We start from the raw sequence: 20,841 nt of genomic DNA on the forward strand, positions 1-20,841 counted from the left end.
CTTAAAACAGGAAATGTAAACATGGTGCCTGTACAGTCGACAGGAAACATTTCAAGTTTTATTTTCAAGGAGTCTGAGGGGACAAGGGAGGAGCACGCGGATTTCTGGTGGTGATGAAGCGAGACCGACTTTGGTCGTCGCTGTAACCAATCACAAGCTCGACATTACCGACAGTGGGAATGTTTTAACGCGTGATCCCAAGCAGTCCAAAGAAAATTTCCTTCCCGCAATAAATTAGGTGAGCGAGCGGCGGCCGAGTCGCGTGCATGCGGTCGTCGGGAGGAGCTTCCGTCGCGACGGATGACCGACAACAGCGTTTCAAGGTCACATAATACAAAAGTGCTAGATACCACCAGCTGGTAGAGGACGCTGCCGCTCCTCCGGGACGTGGCGCTTGAGCTAACGTGCGAGCGCGCCGGCGGGTGGGCGGGCACGGGTTGCGCTCGAGCCCTTCCGCGCTCGAGCCCTTCCGCGCTCGAGCCCTTCCGCGCTCGAGCCCTTTTGTGGTGGGAATGTTGGCGCTGCTTCCAAATGGGCGGGAAGTGCACACTGAAGGTTTGAAGGGAAGCTGAGGGCAAACTTCGCTCAGATCGGGGGCCAACCCTCACTACCTACTGTATGGGTCACCCTGGAAACTGCTGTGACGGGAGGGGGAGGAGGAGGAGGGGCCCGGCAGCGAGTCCTCTTCCGCGCTGCCACCGTCAAAAACATCGTCAGCGCCTTCGGCGGAGTGAGGGACCCACGGGGGAGCGAGGCGCTCAGGGGGGTCGGCGGCCCGGCCGACGAGAGATGCCCCTGAGGCGGTGGCAACGGCGGCGGGCCCGACAGCGGTCCTGCCTGTCCTGGCGCCAGTCTGCGAGCCACGATGGATCCGATGGCTGACGATGATGTTGTTGCCGAATCCACCCATGGAAGCCATGGTGGTGCTCTGCTCGCGCTGCACCACAGCCGTCATCCCGCGCTCAGCGATCAGGCGGTGTATCCGAGCCAGAGCGTCTTCGCTGGAACCTCCGCCTTCCGAGACCTCGCCTGGAACGACCACGACGTGTCACCAAGGCAAAGCAGCTTTTCAACTCAAAGCACGTCAAGCTTTCAAAAACAGCACGTAAGGAAATTACAGAAATGACTGTAGATACATACATACATTGACATTTAAGCATCAACTGAAAACATTTAAAAATGTAGCTTTCTCAGATAAAAAAAAAAAGATTAGTGTGATGAATCAGTGGGATGAATGGTGGTGGGGTGGAAAATATTTTGGACTTGACGTGCGGCGTACCTGCGTTGGCCGGGACCTCCCCCAAGGAACGGCCATCATGACTCCCGTCTGGAGCTCCCGCGGTCTGGGACTCGAGGCCGTCGGCCGCTAGGGCGGCGGGTGGCGCTAAGCAAAGGAACGAGATGGAAAGGAGATCAGTGAAAAAGGTCAAAGCGCGAGGAAGGCGCACAGAAGACATCGGTACCGGCTCGGAGGCGAGCGGCGCCGGGCTCGGAAAGCTCCGTTTGGGTCTCGGCGTTTTGCAGCTGGACCACGGGCGTCTGCGTTCCTTGGGATATCACGGAGAGGGCGGGGTTTCTGGGCTGAAGACCAATGGCATTCATTAGGCCCATGTCTCGATCCAGCCTCCATCCCGAACGACTGGGCCTGAACACCCACGCGGCACATTAGGATGACGCCGAGGTGCCCCGCGGACGAGGCGACAACAGTACTCACCCAGGTCGGTCGGAACCCCGCGTCCGGCCGCCACTGCCGTTGTTGACGGAAAATAAAGGTTCGGCACCGGACTCGGTGGCACTTTCGCCGTTGCTGCGGTAGAACCTGAACACGCGCGCGTGTATTAATTGAGGTGTACGCAGGAAGTCGGGGGCTCAACCTCGTTAACATTAACGAAGCAAATTGAAGGTCTTGACCCAGCAGACTTCCTGCTGCCACTGACCATTAACATTAGCAAGATAATCACATCCAGTAAACAGGAAGCCATATCAACGCCAGCACTCACACAGGCCGGCAGATGACCAGGTCCCCCTTGTTGGTTCCGTACGCCAGACCCAGCCCGGGATCGGGAAGCCAGCGAGCCGAATTGATGCTGACGTGACGCCGCTGGTCCGGCGCCATGGGATAGACCACGTTGAAGACCTTCTGGAAGCCAAGAGTCCCTTCATTCATTTGGTTGAACGGCAACAATGATGATGAGATGACCGCAACATTCGCTCACCCTGATGGAGGTCTCTCCTCCGTGCGGCTGCTGCAAGCGAAAGACTTGCGCCACCATGTGGTCAGTGGTGGGATGTAGCAGGATTCTGCGAGAGGCCAGCCCCACCATCACATAGCAGCCCAGCGGTGACAAGCTAACTGAAATAGCATTCAGACCTGGGGAGGGAGGGAGAAAATGAGGATGGGAGTCGCAAGTCGTGTGCGTGTGTATGTTGAGATGAAGACAGCCACGCGCGTCTCCTACCAAATCTTTTGGTATAAAGCATCTCCCCGAGGTTGTGCGACGCCAAGGAGTAGACTGCGAGGATTCCCTCATCGGGGAACCCGCGCTGACTGCTGGGAATGAAGACAGCCAGCAGCTGACCGTCGGCTGAGATGTCGCAACTGGCGTCATTGTAAATCTTACAGTTTGGCACCAGCACATTGGCGGAGGCTGCGTTCAAAGAAAAAACAACTTCAGGTGGCGAACATCCCGCAGACTCCTAGTTTAGATGGCCGCGCTAGTCGTTTAGCTAACAGATGCTAACTCAGATCCCCATTGTTTGGTACCGTTGCTGATCTCGGGCAGGTCAAACTTGGTGAAGTCCCACCACTGCAGGCGGTACGTTGTGTTGGCGATGTTGCTCGCCACCGCAGACTGGCCGTCGCCGATGGACGCGCCTGACGGGGGAGTTGGGAGAGTCTCTTCAAGCCGTGCTTGCAGTCAGGTTGAGTTTGAGGGACGCACGCTTACCGGCGAGCACCCTGTTAACAGACGAGTGCGTGGCCAAGCCCGGCTGGCCTCTCTCGTGGTGGAAGATTCCGGCGTAAGGCAGGTACTCGGGAAGATGGAAGCGCCTGCGGGCGGGACCGCAAAAATTATATATAAATATTCGACCGGACCTGACGCAAACTCACCTTGGCACGAAGCGACCCAACGACGGCGCTGACATCCTGGCGTTCCGGGGCGCCCTGTGCCGCGCTCGCTCGCTGTTATCACTGAAATGACAACATCGTTGTTAGCCCACGCCGGCCGCAGACGCCTGCGGCCACGCGCAGCCAACTCACTCCAACTCGTCAAAGTCCACGTCGGGGTTTTCCACGGAGCCCGACACGTTTCCAGCCGGCCCGTCGGAGGAAGACGAAGACATGGCCCGCAGGCGGTTCTGCTGGTAGCGAGGAGAGCGCTGACGGATACTGTCCCGTCTGGACAAATACTGGATCATTCTCTGGGCGTAGTACGCTGCGGGCGACAGCCTGGACAGCCGGCGGCGGCACGTCTGTTAGCACCCGCGGCTCATCGCTGGGGGGATGATCAACAGGCTTACCTGGCTGGGTCGGGATAGATGGGGTGGTCCCGAGATCCGGTCATGTCGTAGCGAGACAGCGACATGAGAGAAGATTCTAGAAGTCTCCTGAGAGACAAAGAAAAAGGTGAGCGGAAAATATGACTTGCGGACTTTGAGTCGACCGAAACTACCTTCGGAGGTAGTCCTCGTCCACGGGTGAGGGATCCACAGGCATTTCCTGGCTTAAGGCCTCGGAGGGGTCAGGGGCATGGGTGGCGGCCTGGCGGTACACCCTCTCCCACTGGGCCGTGTTCTGGTTGTACACCAAACCCACAGTCTGCTCGGCAGACGACGGCAGAGGGAAAGCTGCTGTCGGCGCCGTGGTGGGCACTGGCCGTCGCTGGCTGTCCAGAGAACTCCCGGCGCTCGGGACAGGAACATCAGGCGAAGGAGAGGGCGAGGAGGACAAGGCAGAAGTGGGCTGCAGGGCGGATGAGGAAGAGGAGGAGGAGGTGGAGGAGGTCTGGTTGGTGCGCTCCCAACGTTGAGAATCGTGATTGAAGGTCAGCAGGTTGTGACAGGCGCGGCAGCGGTTCAGGTGCCCCCGAGAGCCCCCCGGCTCCGGGGCTTGGGGAGCGGAGGAAGGGGGAGGCGGCGGCGGGGGCTGGTAATGGATGATGGTGGGGGAGGAGGAGGAAGGGCCGGCTCTGTCCGAGTCCACGTTGTTATTGAGAAGCTCCTGGCTCGGTTCCTGGCCACCCGCCGGCGGAGGCTCCAGGTCCTGCATGCGCTCAAACTCCAGGAAATAGCGGCTCAGATTGCACTGCAACACGTTCCGAAAGGAGGCGGGGTTGCCGCGGGAGCCGTCCCAGAAAGGGTGGTGCCCGCTGCTGGTGCCTGAGCCGTCCCCTTGCTGGGGGAAGCCCCGCCCGTCGCTGGCCGAGGTGTACACCGGCAAGTGGGACGAGCCGTCCTGCTGACGCAACGCCGCCAGGAGGCCGAGCGAAGACGACGATGAGGTCCTAGGCGGCAGCACGTTGGCACCGGCGCCGCCCTCCCTCATACTCAGCAAGCTGCGTGTCCAGTCCGGTCCCGGTCTGGAGGTGGAGTTGGGATCGCCGTTGCCGCCGTAGTAGAGCGAGGTGAAGGCTGAGGGGCGTGGCTCCGTGCGGGCCGCCGAGGAGGCGACCGAAGAAGGCGAGGTCTGGGGGGCTTCCGACGATACGCCAGGCGGCCCACGGTTGGCTGAGCAGTGACTGCACATGCACGCCATGCCCAGAAAGCGGGTGCATTCCAGGAAGGACACCCCACGCTCTGTGGTGACAAAGTGGCCCAGGGGGGCGGCGGGTGATTCCGTGGTGTCGGCCAGGGGCCGCGCCTGCTCGCTGGGGCTCTGCGCGTTGGGAGAGCGGGACGACAGGATGTGCAGGAAGTTGTGAAGGATGGGCGTGCGGCGAACGGGCTGAGGTAAGAAGGAACGCTGGCGGAAGTGAGGGTGCGGCAGCTGCTCCACACTGTCCATGGGAACCTCGGAATCGTCCTCGCTCTAAAAAACACAAAACGTCGGCACCGGGCCGGAGAGCGCGCCGCGGGAATCGAGCACGGCTCACCTGCTGATTGGACGACGGGTTCAAGATGGCCGTCAAAAGGTTGTGCCCCAGCGGGTCAAACCTCACCAACCTGAGGAACACGCCCAAACAATGTCAATGTCAAATGACGAGGAGAAAGAGTTGAACGCCAGCTTGGCGAGACCCACCGCACTCGCTCGGCGTCGCTGCCAGTCTTGACGGCGGCGAAGGGTTCCGGTCGACTCCAGTCCCAAAAGTGCAACTCGTTGTTGGTGGCGATGAGGAGGAGCTGAGCAGTCGGGTGGAAGGCCAGCGAGGCGATGGCCACGTTGCTGTCTGTGAACCAGCTCTCACTGCCGCCCTGTGCCGACAACCGCGACGGTTATTCGCCGTCCGGATCCGCCGTCCGGATCCGCCGCCTCGCCCACTCACGTGCAAGTCCCAGATGCGGACTTCGCCGTCAAGGCATCCGGAGGCCACTAGGCCAGGAATGGTGGGATGAAAGGTCACACACCAGGGGGTCCTACGGTGGCCCACCAGGGAATGGAGGCACTTCCCGGTCTTGACTTCCGTGATGTAAATGTTGTGGTTGACGTGCGTGGAAGCCATAAGGGTCCTTGAAGAGTGTCGCCGTGGAAACACAGACAACATTAACAGCCACACAACACTCAACACGCCCGCCTTCATTCGCATCCTCACCGGTCAGGGCTGAAGGCCAACAGGAAGGTGGATCTGGGGCTGTCAGGCAGCTCAACTTTCTGAACATAAACAGAAAAGTGGTAAGCCGTAACGTCGCCATAAGACAAGAAAATGGCAGCCGGCAGCGAGCTCACCTGGCTCTGCCACTTCATCCCGCACACCTTCTCCTCCACCAGCAAATGCAGGAGGCGCTGCGAGCTGCACGTCTGCCAACCGCGCTCCCGCCGCGACAGGAGGCGCACCGAGTTCCTGGGACTGGACGACATCACGCTGTTGGGAGGGGGGGCGGGGCGGGACCGGGGGGGATTGGCTGGCCCTAGTCAAGTCAAGTTAAGTTTATTTATATAGCCCTAAATCACAAGCAAGTCTCAAAGGGCCTCAAAAATTAACAATTATTCTCAAACATCCCCTGACCTTAATCTCCCATGAGGCCAAGGAAAAACTAAAAAAAAACCTACTGGGGGAAAAATGAGAAACCTTGAGAAGAGACCACAGATGGGAGGATCTCCCTTCCTGGATGACCAGGCTGCAATGGATGCAGAGAGGGCACATAATAAAACAATCCAAAGAAAAAATGGATGTCCAATTCAAAGTGAAGAGCTGCAGGAGGTGCCCTCAATTGTTCTGGTTGCAGGTGCCGGCTGTCCGGCTCTGGGTTGTGGAGCTGCCAAGCTGCCGTTAGACAACTGACGACACATTCACACAGCAAATGTGGTTGATGATGGAACTAAGGTGCAATCTTCTGTGTGTATGCCAATTACAGATTTCAATGACTTTATTCCACAAAACGACAGGCTTAACTTTTGACAAAAAAAAAAAACATTCATATTTCATTTCCACAATGGATCGTGATTGTGTGTATACGAAATGTCCATGCATTCATGAGATAGATAGATAGATAGATAGATAGATAGATAGATAGATAGATAGATAGATAGATAGATAGATAAGAAACCGTGCCAGTCAAACAGACGACTGTGTGAGCTACTTCAACGCTACGTACGTCATGTGTCAAGTAAAGACGACTAAATGCTGCAGTTGGACACGAAAAAAAAATTAAAAGTGCAAATAGCTCGTCGGTCGAAAGCCGCTCGATGACATTATTTTTCTTCTTTTCCATTCAGTAACTCGCCGCAATCGTCAAATGCAATAAGCACACATTAAGTAGCGTTTACGTACGATTAGGTATGCAGCGATCAGGAAATTTGAAAATTATGTTTAAAAAGGAAGGCCTACCTTTCGCCATCTTAGGGGCTGCTCACATTAGCCACGGAGCTAGCTTGAGCCGAAACGAAAAAAAGGTATCAGTTGCTAAGAAAACTCAATCTTCACTCGTCTTGTAATCAATAACGACGTCCACTTGAACCAACGGACACCGCTGACATTTTGTGGATACAAAGAAGCGACCTTTTCGAAGGCTTTGGTCCACAGTTAGCCAAGCTGCCCGACGCCGAATAGCTCCTGCGTAGCCAGCTAGCTAACGGCTAGCCGCACACTAGACAGGCCAACCAACAGAGCGTCGAATACTACTCATCGATCGAACCGACGAACTGAATCCAACCTCCAGTGTCATTCACTAAAACACACATTTAGATCCTTCCACCTTTAATGCAATGAAATATTTGCGATCGACAGAAATAATTATTCAAGAAGACTAGCTGACAGCGCTTACGTACACGCTGTCAAAATTACAAATGTGAAGTTATGTGAAAAATTAAAATAAAATAAAAAAAGGCAAAAGTCCACCACGGTCGTCATTTTATTTCTGGAATATCTAAATATTAATGGAATAATCTATTTAGATTAGAGCTTGGCAAAATACGGCCCGCGGGCCACATCCGGCCCTTTGTACGTCCCTGTCCGGCCCCCATGAGGCCAATCGTCAATTATATTTGATTACAACTTAATTAAAAAAAAAAAAAAAAAAATCTGTGTCGTGCGTGCAATACAACTGTTTTGCTTTTATTTTGAAAGGCGTCGCACTTCCGTGTAGCGTACGTGTATGTGAGCTGTGCGTGAAGCTGAACAGTGCGAAGTAATGCAGCCCTCGAAATGTGTGCTGACCCTCAGAAAAGAAAAGTTGACAAGGAGTGCCGTGTTTTCAACAAGACATGGACTGCCAAGTATTTCTTTACAGATATGAAAGGTAAAGCCGTGTGCCTGATTTGTGGTACACAGGTCGCTGTGTTTAAAGAATATAATTTGATTCGACCAAGCATGAGAAAAAATACATCTGTCTGATAAACAGCGCGCAACAGAGGCTGATGCATTGCTAGCAAAACTGCAAGCCCGACAAGGTCTTTTTATCAAACTTCACCCTCAGAGATGTAGCGGCTTTGTCATTTGAGGAAATGTTAAAGAAGTTAAGAATAAATTGTACTGATTAATGATTGTTTTTTTAATTTGACCTATACACCACAATTTCACATAGCTTAATATAAATATAAACAGAATAATTGTATTCTTCTAATTACCAGTACCAGCTATTTAAAATAAATAATTTAGTGCATTTTACAATGGAAGAAAATTGAGCAGGTTTAAGTTATCGTAGGTTTTTCATGTGGCCCCTTGTAAAAATTAATTGCCCACCCCTGATTTAGATTTAAATCCCTTCGTTTTGGCTGACCTCACTAACACCACGGATATACAAATAACGTCTAAATATATAATACAATAATATAATACTAATCAATATATATTAATATATTCTTAGACAGTGTAGATTTGAACGGATGTGTGTGTGCGTCTGTTAAAAGCAGCTGACGCTGTTGTTGGCAGTCGTCCATTGAGGGGGGTGTAAAAATGCGCGGGGTGGGGGGTGCAGTGGTCCTATTCAAGCTTGTGAGACAAAGTTCCCTTCCGTTTGCAGAGCAAGACGGCCCGTAGAAAGACCTTCGAGATGAACATTCCCGGTTGACATGCTTGCACCACGTCTTCTCTGACTTCAGAAGTGTTCCTTGTAGAAGTGGAAGCCAAAGTGTTCGCACTGAGCTTTGATGACTTTGGCCAACGCTGGAGAACCGCAGTAGAACACGTGAACTTTTCCTTTGTTCTCCTCGGCAATTTTTTGGAACACCTGATTGTGAGTGACATTTGGTTATTTATGCTTTTGCTTCTCCTTTTATATTGCAAAAGTGAGGAGCTTTAGTGAAAGTCGATTTGGAGGAGCTTTTGGGAGATTCTCACCTTGGCCCATTCGGGTCGCCCGGGCTGCGTTCTCGTCCTCAGGCCCGTGATGGAGTCTCTCTTCTCCTTCTTGGCTAGAAGGTCCAGCGCCATCTGTAGACCGATGGCCTTCATGTCGTTCTTGCACAAGGCTGACGTCATGTACATGTGCATCTCCAGGAAACGACCTGCCGAAGAAGACGTCATTGAGGTCGCGAGGTCACACCTCAGACGCGGCATTGGCGGTCACCTTCGGGCTCCCCATCGGCCTGGTCCATCTCCAGTTTGGTCAGGAGGCTGACGAACCACTCGAAGGACTTCTGGTCACGGTTGATCCAGATGAAGTCAACCTGAGAAAGCGGCAAAAACGGAACTTTGCTTCAAGTACTGTTGACTGTTGTCATTTACCGTGGACTTACTTTGCGAAGCTTCATTTCACTATCCTTAATGTTCTCGCACCACGAGTAGTTGCAGTTGGGACAATTCTGCTTCCTGCGCCGGTACCTGGAAACCCACGAGCGTGTTGGGTCTCGTGAAGGACATGGCAGAAAGGCGCCGGGAGCGAGAGGAAGTCACCTGTACATGATGCTCTGCAGGATGGAGGCGAAAGGCGTGATACCGATGCCCGCCCCGATCAGAACGGCGTGCTCGGACGTAAAGATCTGTCTGGTGGGTGTGCCGTAGGGTCCGTCCACGTAGCACTGTTGGCCGGCGCGAAGCAGGTCACATGACTGCCGTGCCAACGCGAGCGGTTTGCTCACCTTGATGTTGCAGAAGCGGTGATTCTCGCCAAACTTGGCAGAAACCTTCAAGCGCACAAAGCGAGCGGCGTCAGTGGGTGTTGCCAGCCCATTGCTCATCAACACTCACTTGATCCACCTCTCTCGGGGGCAGGGCCTCGCCTCTCTCCGCTGGGCCCGGATCGTCCGGAGGGACGGGAAGAGGCAGCGAGATGGCGGGGGAGGCAGCGCCGCTCTGGGAGCCGTTGTGACGGTACATGATCAGCTCCACCGCATTGTCCTCGTTGGACGCCACCGCAGCGTCGGTGTGCGCCAAGCTGAACGACTCCTCCTGCCGATACGTGCGATGATGTCATCAGCTTTTACCTTCTTTCAGACTTCTACGTGTATTTCACAAAGGGACAACATGGCGCCTATGTGACAGCGCTGAGCCTTTTCCCACCTGAGTCTTCATCATCTGTCTGCTCCGCAGGCTCGCCGCCAGCCTCCTGGGACTCGGTGCCGGAGTCTGCGGCTGGTGGAAATACTCGTACAGACGATTGGTCCACTGGCCCATGGAGCGGATGTGCAGCCACAGACTGTCTGCACACACACGCACGCACACTCAACTTGGCCTCCCTGCCAGAGGAGAAGTGCAAGTAGACATAAAGGAGGTCACACCAGCCCGCTCCGGAGCGCTGCTGATGGTGAACGGGTGCCACTCGTACTTGGCGATGACCGGAATGTTGACGTACACGTAATCTCCCGGCTTGAATTGGAAGAACTGTGGACGCTTGATGACCAGATGAGTCACCTGCAGAGCCAGAGTCATCAGAGACCTCATGAGGTGAGGTCAGACGGAGGTCACGCAAGGGTCATTCATCACCTTGGACGGCAGCAGGTTGACCTCCACGATGTACAGACCTCCCATACGGGACACGGCGATTCCGATGATCTTCTCCAGCAAGAAGAGCAGACCCGGAACGACAAACCACTTCCAGAAGTTGGCGCAATGGATCATAAGCAGTGACCACACCCACACGTAGGACAAGTGAGACCAGTAGAACACCTGCCATATACCGGACTTTATATAAATGGAAGTCATCTTGAATTTTGGTTCCTTTCCAATGGCGGCAAGGGTGTGTCCTCTCCTGACCAAGTAATGCTATTGCGGTGCGCTTACTTCAAAATGTCCACTGCGTCGTACGAAGGTGCTGGAGCAGAGCCCCATGAGGCAGATGACCACCTGAAGGACCACGCCCGTCACAGAGGCTGTGCCCTTCACCCAGCCGATGCCGGGCCGCGTGGTCAGCAGGTACTCCCACACGCTGAAGCCGCTATGCTGGGAGAGCTGAGCTAAAAGACACACAGGCGGCGTCGGACCGCTTGGAGGTTGAGTATTGGCGAGCGCCTTACCAAAGTTGAAGATGTGGGCGGTGGTGTGCACGAGCGTGTATCCGACAATGGCGTAACCCACAATCTGATGCAAGAGAATGTTCTGGTCCAACGGCAGAACCCGGACCACCCAGGTGGCCCGCAACCACGTGAGACAGCGGCGCAGCATCAAGACCTTGAAGGACACGCACGCAGATGAGGCGCATCCGACTTCCCGGTCATCTGTACTTGGCATTACCATGACAAAGGTGCAGTTGAAGTTGAGGCACTGTCCGCATCCTTTGGCCAGCATGTAGCAGGCGCTCCCGTGGCGATGCTGTAGGACGGCGCCGACGAAGAGCGCTAGGCTGAGGCAAGCGTAGCCGCACAGGAACAGGAGCTTGCGACTGTTGTTTTGCCAGTACGCCCGTGTCAGGTAGCGAGGGGTCTGACGCTTCTTCTGCTCCACTTCCGGAGGTTTGAGCCAGTTTGCCGCGCTTCCGCAAAAAAGATTCTGGAGTGAGTCCGGGCGGCCCGGGAGCGGGACGCCGGACCGCACCCACCTGATGGTCAGGTTCTCCATCACCTCTGGGAAGTCTTCCAGTTCTGCTTTGAGCTCCTCAAAGGTGATGGCGCCGCTGCGGTCTTTGTCGGCCGACTCGAACAGCGCCAGCGTCAGGTCATCCAGTTTCTCCTCCGGCAGAGAGATGGCACTCTCGCGCAGGCACGACTTCAGAACCGTGCGAAGCTCATCCGGATCGATAGAACCACTCCCTGCGCGGAAGGTCGCAGATGACGTAACAACGGGTTCACGTCGCTTTCACTGGCCCATTTGGTTTCGGTGGTGCCACTCACCATCCACATCGTAGACCTGGAAGAGGAACCTGAGCTTGTCCGTCTCACTACCATGGATGAGAAGGTCCAGTGCCTCCAGAAGCTCATCCAGGCTGATGGAACTGCTCCCGTCCGAGTCGAAGAGCGCAAAGAAGCGCTCGGCGAAGAAAGACTGTGGCGGAGGCGGGCAGAGGTGGGGGTCACGTGACGCAGAGTGGGTCGAATGACGCCAGACCAACCTCTTTGACTTTGAGAGCTGTCTTGAACTCGTCCAGGTCGATCTCCTTGTCGTCCCCGGCGATGCTCTCAAACTGCTTGGTCACCCACTCCAGCCAACGTGCATCCTCGTCCGCGCTCATTGCCGACATCTACCGCGTCCGTTCTAGACTGCGATGCTACTTCTGCCCGACGCCAGTCAAAGTCACGTCGAGATGTTCGGTCATGTTTCTGATTTTTACCTGCTGTTGCGAGTCTTCCTTAGCTGCCACTGAATCTTGGTCATCTTCATCGTCAGCTGGCGGTGACAGCCTCCCCTCCGCCACATGGGCTCATCCAATAAGATGGACGTGGAGGCGGGCTCTTACGTGCGAATGTGCGTGCAAAAACAAAAGGTTGCTGAGTAGAAACGAGAATACTAAAATGTGTTTATTTTGGATAAAAACAGGACAGAAGTAAAAAGAGCAAACGACAAATTTTTTCAGCAGCTCACATGGCTCGGGACTCCCAAGAACCGGCGGACCGGCAGCACATGAGACCAAGACCAGTTGAAAATGGGGCTCCTTCTTCACACTTACTGCCTACTCAGTCGCTAACACGTTAGCCTGTCACGTGACTGCCGTCGGGAGCCTCAGACGTCATCGTCCAAGATGGCGCGCAGCGTGTGCACTCCCTCGAACGAAACCCGCAGACTCGCCAGCCGGGACACGCCGTCCTGCGCGTCTACAACTGCAACGCACACATGCGCAGATTCGGGTTCACGGAGCGTTTCCACCAGATGATAGCGATGAGGCGCTCAGACCTCGGAGGTCGAGGTGGACGACGTCGTCGGGTTGGTTCAGCAGGTCGGGAATTTTCAAGAAGGCCATGCCCACATCCTCACACTCGCGCTCTTGCTCCTCCTCCTCTGGCGGCTCGCTCACCACGGTGAAACGAATTCTGCCCGGCAACGACAAGCGGTCGGCGAGTGTCGCATGGATGAAGCTCTGAGTGGGCCTCACCTCTCCATGTTGGCGTTTTGTCCTCGCAGGACGTCCTTGAGGAGTTTGCGTCTCGAAGCTTCGCTGGCCGCGCCCACGCCAATGACTGCCGACCGATCCGGACTTGATTAGAAAGTTGAATAGAGCGCACATACGTACGTAGCGCATTGGCGCTACGCACCTTTGCTGAAGTTGAAGCTGATGCTCTTCCCCGGAGGAGGTTTGGGCAGGGACACGGGCGTTTCCTCGGTGGGCATGTCGAGGAAGGAGAACTCCACAAAGAGTCGCACCACGTTGATGTCTCGACACAAGCGTGACTCCGCCTCCAGGCTGAGACGCGTGACCTCCACCCGGACTCGCTGCAAGTCCTGAACACAGGCCCGTGACTCGTGCGACTCTTTCTCAGAAAGAGACCGTCCATCTCGTCGAGGTGAAGGCTGACCTGAGTGACCCGGTGAAGAACGATGCCGTCGTCGTCATCGCTATCGTATGGAGCGCATGTAGTGGCGTTGTGTTCGCATGCCGACTTAGATGGAAACAGGTGTTGCGTGTCACCGAGGTCAGAGGTGAAAGTCCGGCGCGGTAGGAAAACTTGACCTTCAGAAATCAAAGACTCTTCGTCATCCTCGTCTTCCTCGGCCGGGCGGAACGGCTCGCCGGGCGGCACCTGCAAAGAGTTAGTTGACGGATGAGGCCCCGCCCACTCGACCGCCTCTCTGGTGTCTTTGAGCTCACCCGCAGGTCAGGGGGCGGCGCTTCTCGGAAAGTGACTTTCTTGGTCACCTGCTCTTCTTTGCCGGGAAGCTTCTTGGCGGACGTCAGGGTTGGGGGCGTCGCCGCTTTCGGATCAAAGACGTGGCCGCTGCTGTCGCTGCTGAGCTTTGAGGGCTCTGCGTGGCTTTCGGACAACGCGTGGCCTCCACCGACCTCCGAAGGCAGGAGAACATCGTTGCTTTGGACAGAGGGCATCTTCCACTTGACGGCGAGGTCAATATGGCCGACGTGGTGCCCGGAGGTGTCGTGGAGGTCAAAGGTGCCTTAGACAGGTGGAAAAAGTTCTCACGCTACATTTCATGAGGTGGAGGTGTTTGTGACTCAGGTCAAAAGTGTACCTGTGATGTCCTGATCCCGAAGCAGCGGCGCCAGAAGAACACTGGCTTTGCCCAAATACTCGTCCATCTGCGGCTCCTTGTCGTCGAACACGTAGAAGCTGAGCGCCTGGGAGGCCAGGTAGCATTCCAGAGCGCCGTCGACAGCCACCCGGAAGGACTTGACGTCGACGAAGCGAGGCTGCCGGCAGTCGTGCGCCGTGGAGGTGGGGTAGTCGGGGAAGTGGAAAAACTTGTAGACCACAAAAGGGCTGGGCAGCGACGAGCATCGGGAGCGCAGACCGCTGCAGCCTCGCACTTCCACCTGTAGCTCCTTCTCCGCAGCCATCTAGTGCAGATGCAACAGCTAAGGCGTGCTAGCTCACACGAGGAAACGATGAATCACACGTACGTGTCGGTCACGGTCGCCGACCACCGCCAGCCTTTCGGACTCAGCGATGGGATTGCGCAGCTTGATCCAATACTCCAACGATCCGAAGCAGGTGTCGGCGCCACTATTTCCTGAAAGCGACAGCAGGACATGACAACTACCGTAATTTACAGGCTATAAGTCGCGGTTTTTGTCATAGTTTGGGTGGGGGGCGACTTATACTGAGGAGCGACTTGTATGTGAATTTTTTCAAAAATGTTCAAAATTAATAAAAGAAAAAAAAAAAGAAAAAAAAAACGAACCGCGATGTAGCAAGGGATTACTGTAATTTGAATTTTAAGTGACGTCAGTGGCGCGGCGCAGCGGTTGTTTTACATAAAGGACAAAGATTCGATCACAGGATGACGAAGGGCTACCGGCATCATTAGCGGCTTTGTTTGTAAGTGACATCGAGGACGAAGAGTTTGAAGGATTTAATGATTTGGAGTGACACAGAAGGTTTGAAAAACTATTATGGCTTTTACGCACGCCCGGTCCTACTCTACGGAGCTTTCTTTCACCTCCGTGGATTGAAGTCGGGGGCCGGCGCTCGGCCGGGTGGCTGTCCAGGGACGGTGGATGGGGCTCGGACATGGCTTTTACGCACGCCCGGTCCTACTCTACGGCGCTCTCTTTCACCTCCGCGGCTGGAAGTCGTGGGCCGGCGCTCGGCCGGGTGGCTGTCTGGGGACGGTGGATGGGGCTCGGTTATGGCTATTACGCACACCCGGTCCTACTCTACGGAGCTCTCTTTCACCTCCGTGGATGGAAGTCGTGGGCCGGCGCTCGGCCGGGTGGCTGTCCGGGGACGGTGGATGGGGCTTGGGCATGGCTTTTACGCACGCCTGGTCCTATTCTATGGAGCTCTCTTCCACCACCTCTGTGGCTGTAAGGATGGAAGTCCACACTGCCACACACCTGGAAGTCGACGCCGGTGCTTGGGCCGTGTGGTGGTGAACTATTCATGTTATAGTTATTTGATATATTTTATTTCGTATCGCAACTTGTATATGTTTTTATCGTTACAGTTCAGTACTTGTTGGCTCGTTGAACTCTTGTTTTGTTAAATAAAGAGACGTTTACCAAACCCACGTCTTTCCTTGTACCGTAATTTTCGGACTAAAAGTCGCTCCGGAATATAGGTCGCATTAGCCATAAAATGCACAATAACGTGAAAAAAAAAACATATATAAGTCGCTCCGGAGCATAAATCGCATTTTGGGGGGAAATGTATTCGACAAAATCCAACACCAAGAACAGACATGAATGAGCAACAACAGGCTAAACGATAGGTATGCTAACGTGACACAAACACAAACGAAGAGCTGAGACGTAACATTCAGAGTTATTAAAAAAAACTTACATAAATAACACGTTTATAAAACCATACGTGTCACTCCAATTCATTAAATCCATCGATCGTCCTTTGTCAAAAATAGGTGCGCGCCGCTGACGGCGCTTGCACTTCAAAATATTCCACAGGCCCATATAACGATATATAAATTAGATGTCAAATAACTATTATATAAGCAATAATATTATCAAACCATCTGTGCACTCTAAATCATTAAATCCATCGATCAAATTCATCGTCCTTTGTCAACAACGCCGCGCGTGCGCCCTGACATCAGCCTCGTCGTTATTCCACAGATCTAGTATACAACTATATTGTAGCGTTAACAAAGTATAAGGAAAGACGTGGGTTTGGTAAACGGCTCTTTATTTAACAAAACAAACTTCCAGGCGTGTGGCGGTGTGGACTTCCAACCACGGAGGTGGAAGAGAGATCCATAGAATAGGACCGGGCGTCATCTTTGTCATCCTGTGATCAATCTTTGTCCTTTTTGTAAACAAACGCCGCGCCGCGTCACGCTGCTGACGTTACGTGAAATTCAAATTACAGTAATCCCTTGCTACATCGCAGTTCGTTTAACGCGGTTTCACTTTTTTAATAATTTTTGAAAAAAAACAAGTCGCTCCTTATTATAAAAAAAACATGACTTATAGTCCGAAAATTACGGTACTTTGTTAACGCTATAATATAGTTATATACTAGATCTGTGGAATAACGACGAGGCTGACGTCAGGGCGCACGCGCGGCGTTGTTGACAAAGGACGAGGAATTTGATCGATGGATTTAATGATTTGGAGTGACACAGATGGTTTCATAATATTGTTGTTTATATGATAGTTATTTGATATATACTTTACATATCGTTATATGGGTCTGTGGAATATTTAGACGTCAGCGGAGCGGCGCATACGCGGCATCCTTTCCATAAAGGACAATCGAAGGACTTAATGAATTGGAGTGACACCGATGGTTTTATAAACGTGTTATTTATGTAATAATTTTTTGAATAACTCTGAATGTTACGTCAGGCCCGTTCTCAGCTCTTTGTTTGTGTTTATGTCACGTTAGCATACCTATCGTTTAGCCTGTTGTTGCTCGTTCATGTCTGTTCTTGGTGTTGGATTTTGTCGAATAAATTTTCCCCAAAATGCGACTTGTACTCCGGAGCAACTTATATATGTTTTTTTTCACGTTATTGTGCATTTTATGGCTAATGCGACCTATATTCCGGAGCGACTTTTAGTCCGAAAACTACGGTACTCTTGCGCACCGGTGCGGGAAGTACTCACCGACCAGCGGCAGTGTCCCGGCCGCCGCCCCATCCCGAAGGAGGCGGCGCAGATCCAGAGCGGCGCTGGCCACTGTCTTCCAGCGCAGCCCCAGCGCCTGATGCATCTCCACGCACAGCCGGCGCCGGCCCACGTAGTCCAGAAAATCCTGGTCCACGCTCACCACGTACTGCGACGTGAAGCCGTAGCGCGGTGTCGGGCCCATGGCCACCGGGGTGGCGTGCAGGTCAAAGAGGTAGAAGGCGTACGTACAGAAGGTGGATGGCACCAGGTCGCCCAGAGCCTCCAGGGCAGCCTCGGACATGGCGGCGCCCACGATCTGAACTTCCACGAGGTTCTCTCCGTGTTCCAGCGATGGACTCAGATCCTGGTCTGAGGGGTCCACGCTCTTGGCACCGTAGGCCGCGCCACGCAACTGAGCTGAGGAGCGGCCGCAGGAGCTTGAGCGCCCGACGGAAAGGCGGCGCGTCGTGAGAAGGAAAGCCACTACCTTCCAGTTTGTGCAACTTGGCATCCTTGGCAGCCAACATCTGTGTCTGATGTTCCAATTGCTGCGCGTGCGACCTTTTGTCAGACTCCATTTTCTTCTGGGCCCGGTCTAGCTCCATCTGCAAATACATCACACCATTAGCATTAGCATGCCAGCTAGCCAGTTTGATTTGAGGAACCGCCGGTACCTTCAGGTCACCGCTGATGCGACTCTCCACAGCCAGGAGCTGCCTGACCTTCTCCAGTTCTTGGACGGTCTCCGCATGAGCGTGTTCGTTCGGGCCGCAATCTTGGCCCTCCTGCAGGAAGCTCAATTCTCCACAGTGCTGTGATTTACGCGCCTGTAGGAGGAGAAACTGAGAAGGAGGTCCGAGCGAGAGCTGAGTGTGCGTGTTTCTCCAGCCGCCATCACCTTGATGAGCAGCAGCGCCTCTATGAGTTTCTCGCCATCCGGGTCGTCCGCCTGTGATCGACACAGACAAGCGTCAGGGGCCAAAGTCAAAATGGAGGTGGGATCTGCGGAATGTGGGCTCACCCCGCAGAAGATGTCCAGGCGGCGTCTGAGGTCCTCCATCTCCTGCTTCTCAAGGGCCAGCTGGGCCTCAAGCTTGCGCTTTTCTTCTCTCAGGTTCTGGCAGGCATCTGAACAAATAGGACACAATAGCTTCAACCACGCTACGGCGCTCCGTTCAACATATCACCAAGAGCACGGCAGGAAAAAAAGGGGGCGGGGCATGAGGAGATTGAAGTGGGCCTCACCTCTTTCAGCTTTGACCTGCTCCAGGATCTCCTTCTTGTCCAGCAGGTCGGCCTGCAGCGCCTCCTCCAGCTGAGCCACGTGCTGCTGAAGCTGGCGCTCCTGAGTGCTACAGCACTGCTGCTGGGAGCCATCCAACACGCTGCGCGCACACACGCACGCACGCACGCATGCACACGCGCACACACGCACACGCGCACACGCGCACACGCACACACGCACACACGCACACACGCACACACACACACACACACACACACACACACACACACACACACACACACACACACACACACACACACACATACACACATACACAATTCTTGGTGACCTTGAGGTGTGTACACACATCCGCCTCACCTGTTGAGCAGTTTCTCATTGTGCTCCTTGAGAAGTGCTTTCTCCTGCTCCACTTCGTCCACACGCTCCTGCAACTGGTGGCCAGAAGAGACGGGATGGGATGGGACGTGAGTGACGGCAGCAACGACGGCGAAGGCAATGGCGGCGGGTGGGCACCTGCTGCATCTTGGCGTGCGACAGCTGCTCCGTCTGCAGCTGGGTCCTGAGCTCCACGTTCTTGGCGCGCTCGTCCCTCAGCTGCGCCGTCAGCTCGGCCATCTTGACCGTGGCGGCCTCGTAGCATGCTTTCTGCGTCTGCTGACTCTGCAAAACAGAGCCGTTTTGCTTCAATATTGGAGACGAAAGCATCTCTGCTTTTAAAAAAAATTGATCGACAGCAAGACGGAATATTGCACCTCCTTTAGTTGCAGGAAGCGCTCCTCCAGCTCCACCACGGCGCCACATCGTTCGGCCAGCTGCTTCTGCAGTTTGATCATGGTCACGTTGTTGTTGATCTGCGACCTGCCCCGCCCCCACCTCATCATCATCAGCACTGCCAACGCCATCCTCAATGTCCAAATCATCTACCTGAGTTCAGACTTATTCTGCTGCTGAAGCGTCACGTGTTTCTCTTCCTCCAGTTGAGCGATGCGACGCTGCTGCGACTCGATCACATTCTCTCTGCCGCACAAAACATCGACACGCCGCCGTGACATGGTCGACATATTGTTGCACCGGCAGCGAGGGCGTGTGGCTCTCACAGGTTGTGGCTCTTTTCTCGCGCTTCCTCCAGCATAGCGTGCACATATGCTGTCGGCAGGCCGCTCGGCGGCAGCTCGTCTCCCGCCGCGCTCCTGGTGCCTGAGTGCGGGAAAGCGACACACCCGAGTCAGCCGACGTCTGACCGCTACGACGGCGCGGCGTTTAGGCGCCACTCACGTCTGGGCGGCGTGGCCGAAGGAGATGAGGCGTCGTCACGCTTCCTGGGGGCGGAGGCGGCGCGCATTTGGATGCGGAGGTGAGCCGCGCGCACCGAGGACGACGAGGCCGCTAGCTTCTGCTGGCGCTGGGCCACAAACAACCGCTGCTTCAGCTTCTCATTGTCCGCCTCCAACGCTCGCACCTTCTCCTGGAACTCGTCCATCAAGTCCTCCTGCTCCGGGTCCCGCCGCCCGGGCCCCGTCGGAGCGCCGACCCCCCGGGCCAACTGCTCCATGCGACGGCGGTCCTTGACCAGCCTCAGCAACTTGGTGCCCAGCCTGTGAGGTGCCACAAACACGGCGTGTCGGGGAGAAGACAAGCAAAGCGGGGAAAGGCGCCATCTCACTTTCTGATCTTGTCCTCCTGTTGGTGGATGTGCTGCTTGAGAAGCAGCGAGTCGTCGTACAGCTGCAGGAAGTTGTCCTCCAGCTCCTTTCTGGACACCCGCGACACGTCCACACGCAGCCGGACATCGTGAGCGTCTGATGAGAAAGGAGGAAGAAGAAGAAGACAAGACCTCCGTGTTTGTTCCTCGCTGTCTTCTCCCACAACCAAAACGAAATCTCCACACCTGGTGTTGCCCTGAGAGGGTGGCCGATGTCTTTAACAGGTTCATGTACTGCCGTGTCATCGAGTAGAAAAGACATATTTCACGCTGGAAGAAAAAAAACAAAAGTCAGACGAACATGAAATACATACACAGGCTACTAAGTGTTAAATTGATGGGTGTCAAATCCAGACGTGGTGAAAAGAAGTGACGACAAATCTCCGAGCAAGGTTAGCATTCGGCAATAGCAGCGCCCGCCCACTTCGATGAGCGCACTATCATCCATGTTGGAAAGACATTATTAAAAGAATCTACGTTACGTGTTTGAGAACTTTCTGCGTCCGCGCGAAGTTCTCATTGAAGAGCGTTGCCAGTGTCAACAATCTGCGTGCTTTAGCATCTTTTCTTCTTCGTTGCCATCTTCTTCGTCGGTTTTTACCAAAGACACCTGGGAGCGATGTCTACGCGTGCTGCTGCTTACTGGTCATTGCCTTCATTACACCCCATCGTGCTCATAAACGGAAGACAC

At 54.5% G+C, this 20,841-nt stretch overlaps 3 protein-coding genes and 1 long non-coding RNA gene across 10 annotated transcripts; 1 reads left to right on the plus strand and 3 right to left on the minus strand.

Moving 5' to 3' along the window:
• Positions 1-25: 25 nt before the first annotated feature.
• Positions 26-7,267, minus strand: ambra1b (autophagy/beclin-1 regulator 1b). Of its 3 annotated transcripts, none has more exons than XM_049722037.2 (19): positions 6,987-7,267; positions 5,885-6,066; positions 5,751-5,809; positions 5,484-5,667; positions 5,240-5,412; positions 5,094-5,163; positions 3,675-5,029; positions 3,523-3,609; positions 3,263-3,451; positions 3,113-3,193; positions 2,949-3,052; positions 2,765-2,875; positions 2,460-2,648; positions 2,217-2,371; positions 2,001-2,137; positions 1,715-1,819; positions 1,464-1,645; positions 1,280-1,384; positions 26-1,029 (listed from the first exon to the last, which is right to left on the minus strand). In XM_049722037.2, the coding sequence occupies exons 1-19, from the start codon at positions 6,994-6,996 to the stop codon at positions 608-610; spliced, it is 3,900 nt and encodes a 1,299-aa protein (XP_049577994.1). In that variant the 5' UTR covers positions 6,997-7,267; the 3' UTR covers positions 26-607. The 3 variants fall into 3 exon arrangements, with proteins under 3 accessions (XP_049577994.1, XP_049577993.1, XP_049577995.1); XM_049722036.2 differs by having other exon boundaries at positions 2,001-2,140; positions 6,987-7,266; XM_049722038.2 differs by having other exon boundaries at positions 2,001-2,140; positions 5,885-6,436; positions 6,987-7,266.
• Positions 7,268-7,760: 493 nt separating this feature from the next.
• Positions 7,761-10,745, plus strand: LOC125970156 (uncharacterized). 2 transcript variants are annotated; one of them, XR_007482017.2, is made up of 6 exons: positions 7,761-7,896; positions 8,620-8,832; positions 9,096-9,299; positions 9,384-9,584; positions 9,690-9,908; positions 10,032-10,745. It is a non-coding gene; the product is annotated as an uncharacterized lncRNA (long non-coding RNA). The 2 variants fall into 2 exon arrangements; XR_007482016.2 differs by having other exon boundaries at positions 10,128-10,745.
• On the minus strand, positions 8,125-12,230 carry nox5 (NADPH oxidase, EF-hand calcium binding domain 5). 4 transcript variants are annotated; one of them, XM_049722078.1, is made up of 16 exons: positions 12,082-12,230; positions 11,864-12,014; positions 11,572-11,782; positions 11,268-11,505; positions 11,051-11,204; positions 10,818-10,990; positions 10,521-10,703; positions 10,316-10,448; positions 10,098-10,237; positions 9,795-9,986; positions 9,677-9,721; positions 9,492-9,616; positions 9,335-9,419; positions 9,166-9,265; positions 8,937-9,103; positions 8,125-8,826 (listed from the first exon to the last, which is right to left on the minus strand). In XM_049722078.1, the coding sequence occupies exons 1-16, from the start codon at positions 12,208-12,210 to the stop codon at positions 8,695-8,697; spliced, it is 2,358 nt and encodes a 785-aa protein (XP_049578035.1). In that variant the 5' UTR covers positions 12,211-12,230; the 3' UTR covers positions 8,125-8,694. The 4 variants fall into 4 exon arrangements, with proteins under 4 accessions (XP_049578035.1, XP_049578034.1, XP_049578033.1 ...); XM_049722077.1 differs by having other exon boundaries at positions 9,786-9,986; XM_049722076.1 differs by having other exon boundaries at positions 9,786-9,986; positions 10,818-11,204.
• Positions 12,231-12,469: 239 nt separating this feature from the next.
• Positions 12,470-20,797, minus strand: rpgrip1l (RPGRIP1 like). Its single transcript, XM_049722040.1, has 23 exons — positions 20,633-20,797; positions 20,337-20,420; positions 20,112-20,247; positions 19,724-20,043; positions 19,546-19,645; positions 19,373-19,465; positions 19,201-19,306; positions 18,962-19,108; positions 18,806-18,879; positions 18,448-18,587; positions 18,224-18,330; positions 18,101-18,151; positions 17,877-18,029; positions 17,690-17,807; positions 17,200-17,619; positions 14,539-14,648; positions 14,151-14,475; positions 13,774-14,075; positions 13,481-13,705; positions 13,220-13,406; positions 13,060-13,144; positions 12,861-12,997; positions 12,470-12,787 (listed from the first exon to the last, which is right to left on the minus strand). Exons 2-23 carry the CDS (start codon positions 20,410-20,412, stop codon positions 12,690-12,692), a joined length of 3,510 nt encoding a protein of 1,169 aa, XP_049577997.1. The 5' UTR covers positions 20,413-20,420; positions 20,633-20,797; the 3' UTR covers positions 12,470-12,689.
• Positions 20,798-20,841: the final 44 nt, after the last annotated feature.

Source organism: Syngnathus scovelli, chromosome 6 (genome assembly GCF_024217435.2).
Source record: "Syngnathus scovelli strain Florida chromosome 6, RoL_Ssco_1.2, whole genome shotgun sequence".
In the NCBI taxonomy this organism is placed as follows: Eukaryota; Metazoa; Chordata; class Actinopteri; order Syngnathiformes; family Syngnathidae; genus Syngnathus; species Syngnathus scovelli.

Coding starts and splice junctions, on each gene's coding strand:
- ambra1b (XM_049722036.2), bottom strand. Junction 5,030..5,093: donor ACCCGTCGTCCAATCAGCAG/GTGAGCCGTGCT, acceptor TGTGTTTTTTAG/AGCGAGGACGATTCCGAGGT. Junction 1,646..1,714: donor CGGGGTTCCGACCGACCTGG/GTGAGTACTGTT, acceptor GTGGGTGTTCAG/GCCCAGTCGTTCGGGATGGA.
- nox5 (XM_049722073.1), bottom strand. CDS start 12,210: ATGTCGGCAATGAGCGCGGACGAGGATGCACGTTGGCTGGAGTGGGTG. Junction 9,987..10,097: donor GACAGATGATGAAGACTCAG/GTGGGAAAAGGC, acceptor ACGTATCGGCAG/GAGGAGTCGTTCAGCTTGGC. Junction 9,104..9,165: donor GGCCGATGGGGAGCCCGAAG/GTGACCGCCAAT, acceptor CTTCTTCGGCAG/GTCGTTTCCTGGAGATGCAC.
- rpgrip1l (XM_049722040.1), bottom strand. CDS start 20,412: ATGTCTTTTCTACTCGATGACACGGCAGTACATGAACCTGTTAAAGAC. Junction 20,248..20,336: donor CCCTCTCAGGGCAACACCAG/GTGTGGAGATTT, acceptor CTTTCTCATCAG/ACGCTCACGATGTCCGGCTG. Junction 19,307..19,372: donor CAGAATAAGTCTGAACTCAG/GTAGATGATTTG, acceptor GGGGCGGGGCAG/GTCGCAGATCAACAACAACG.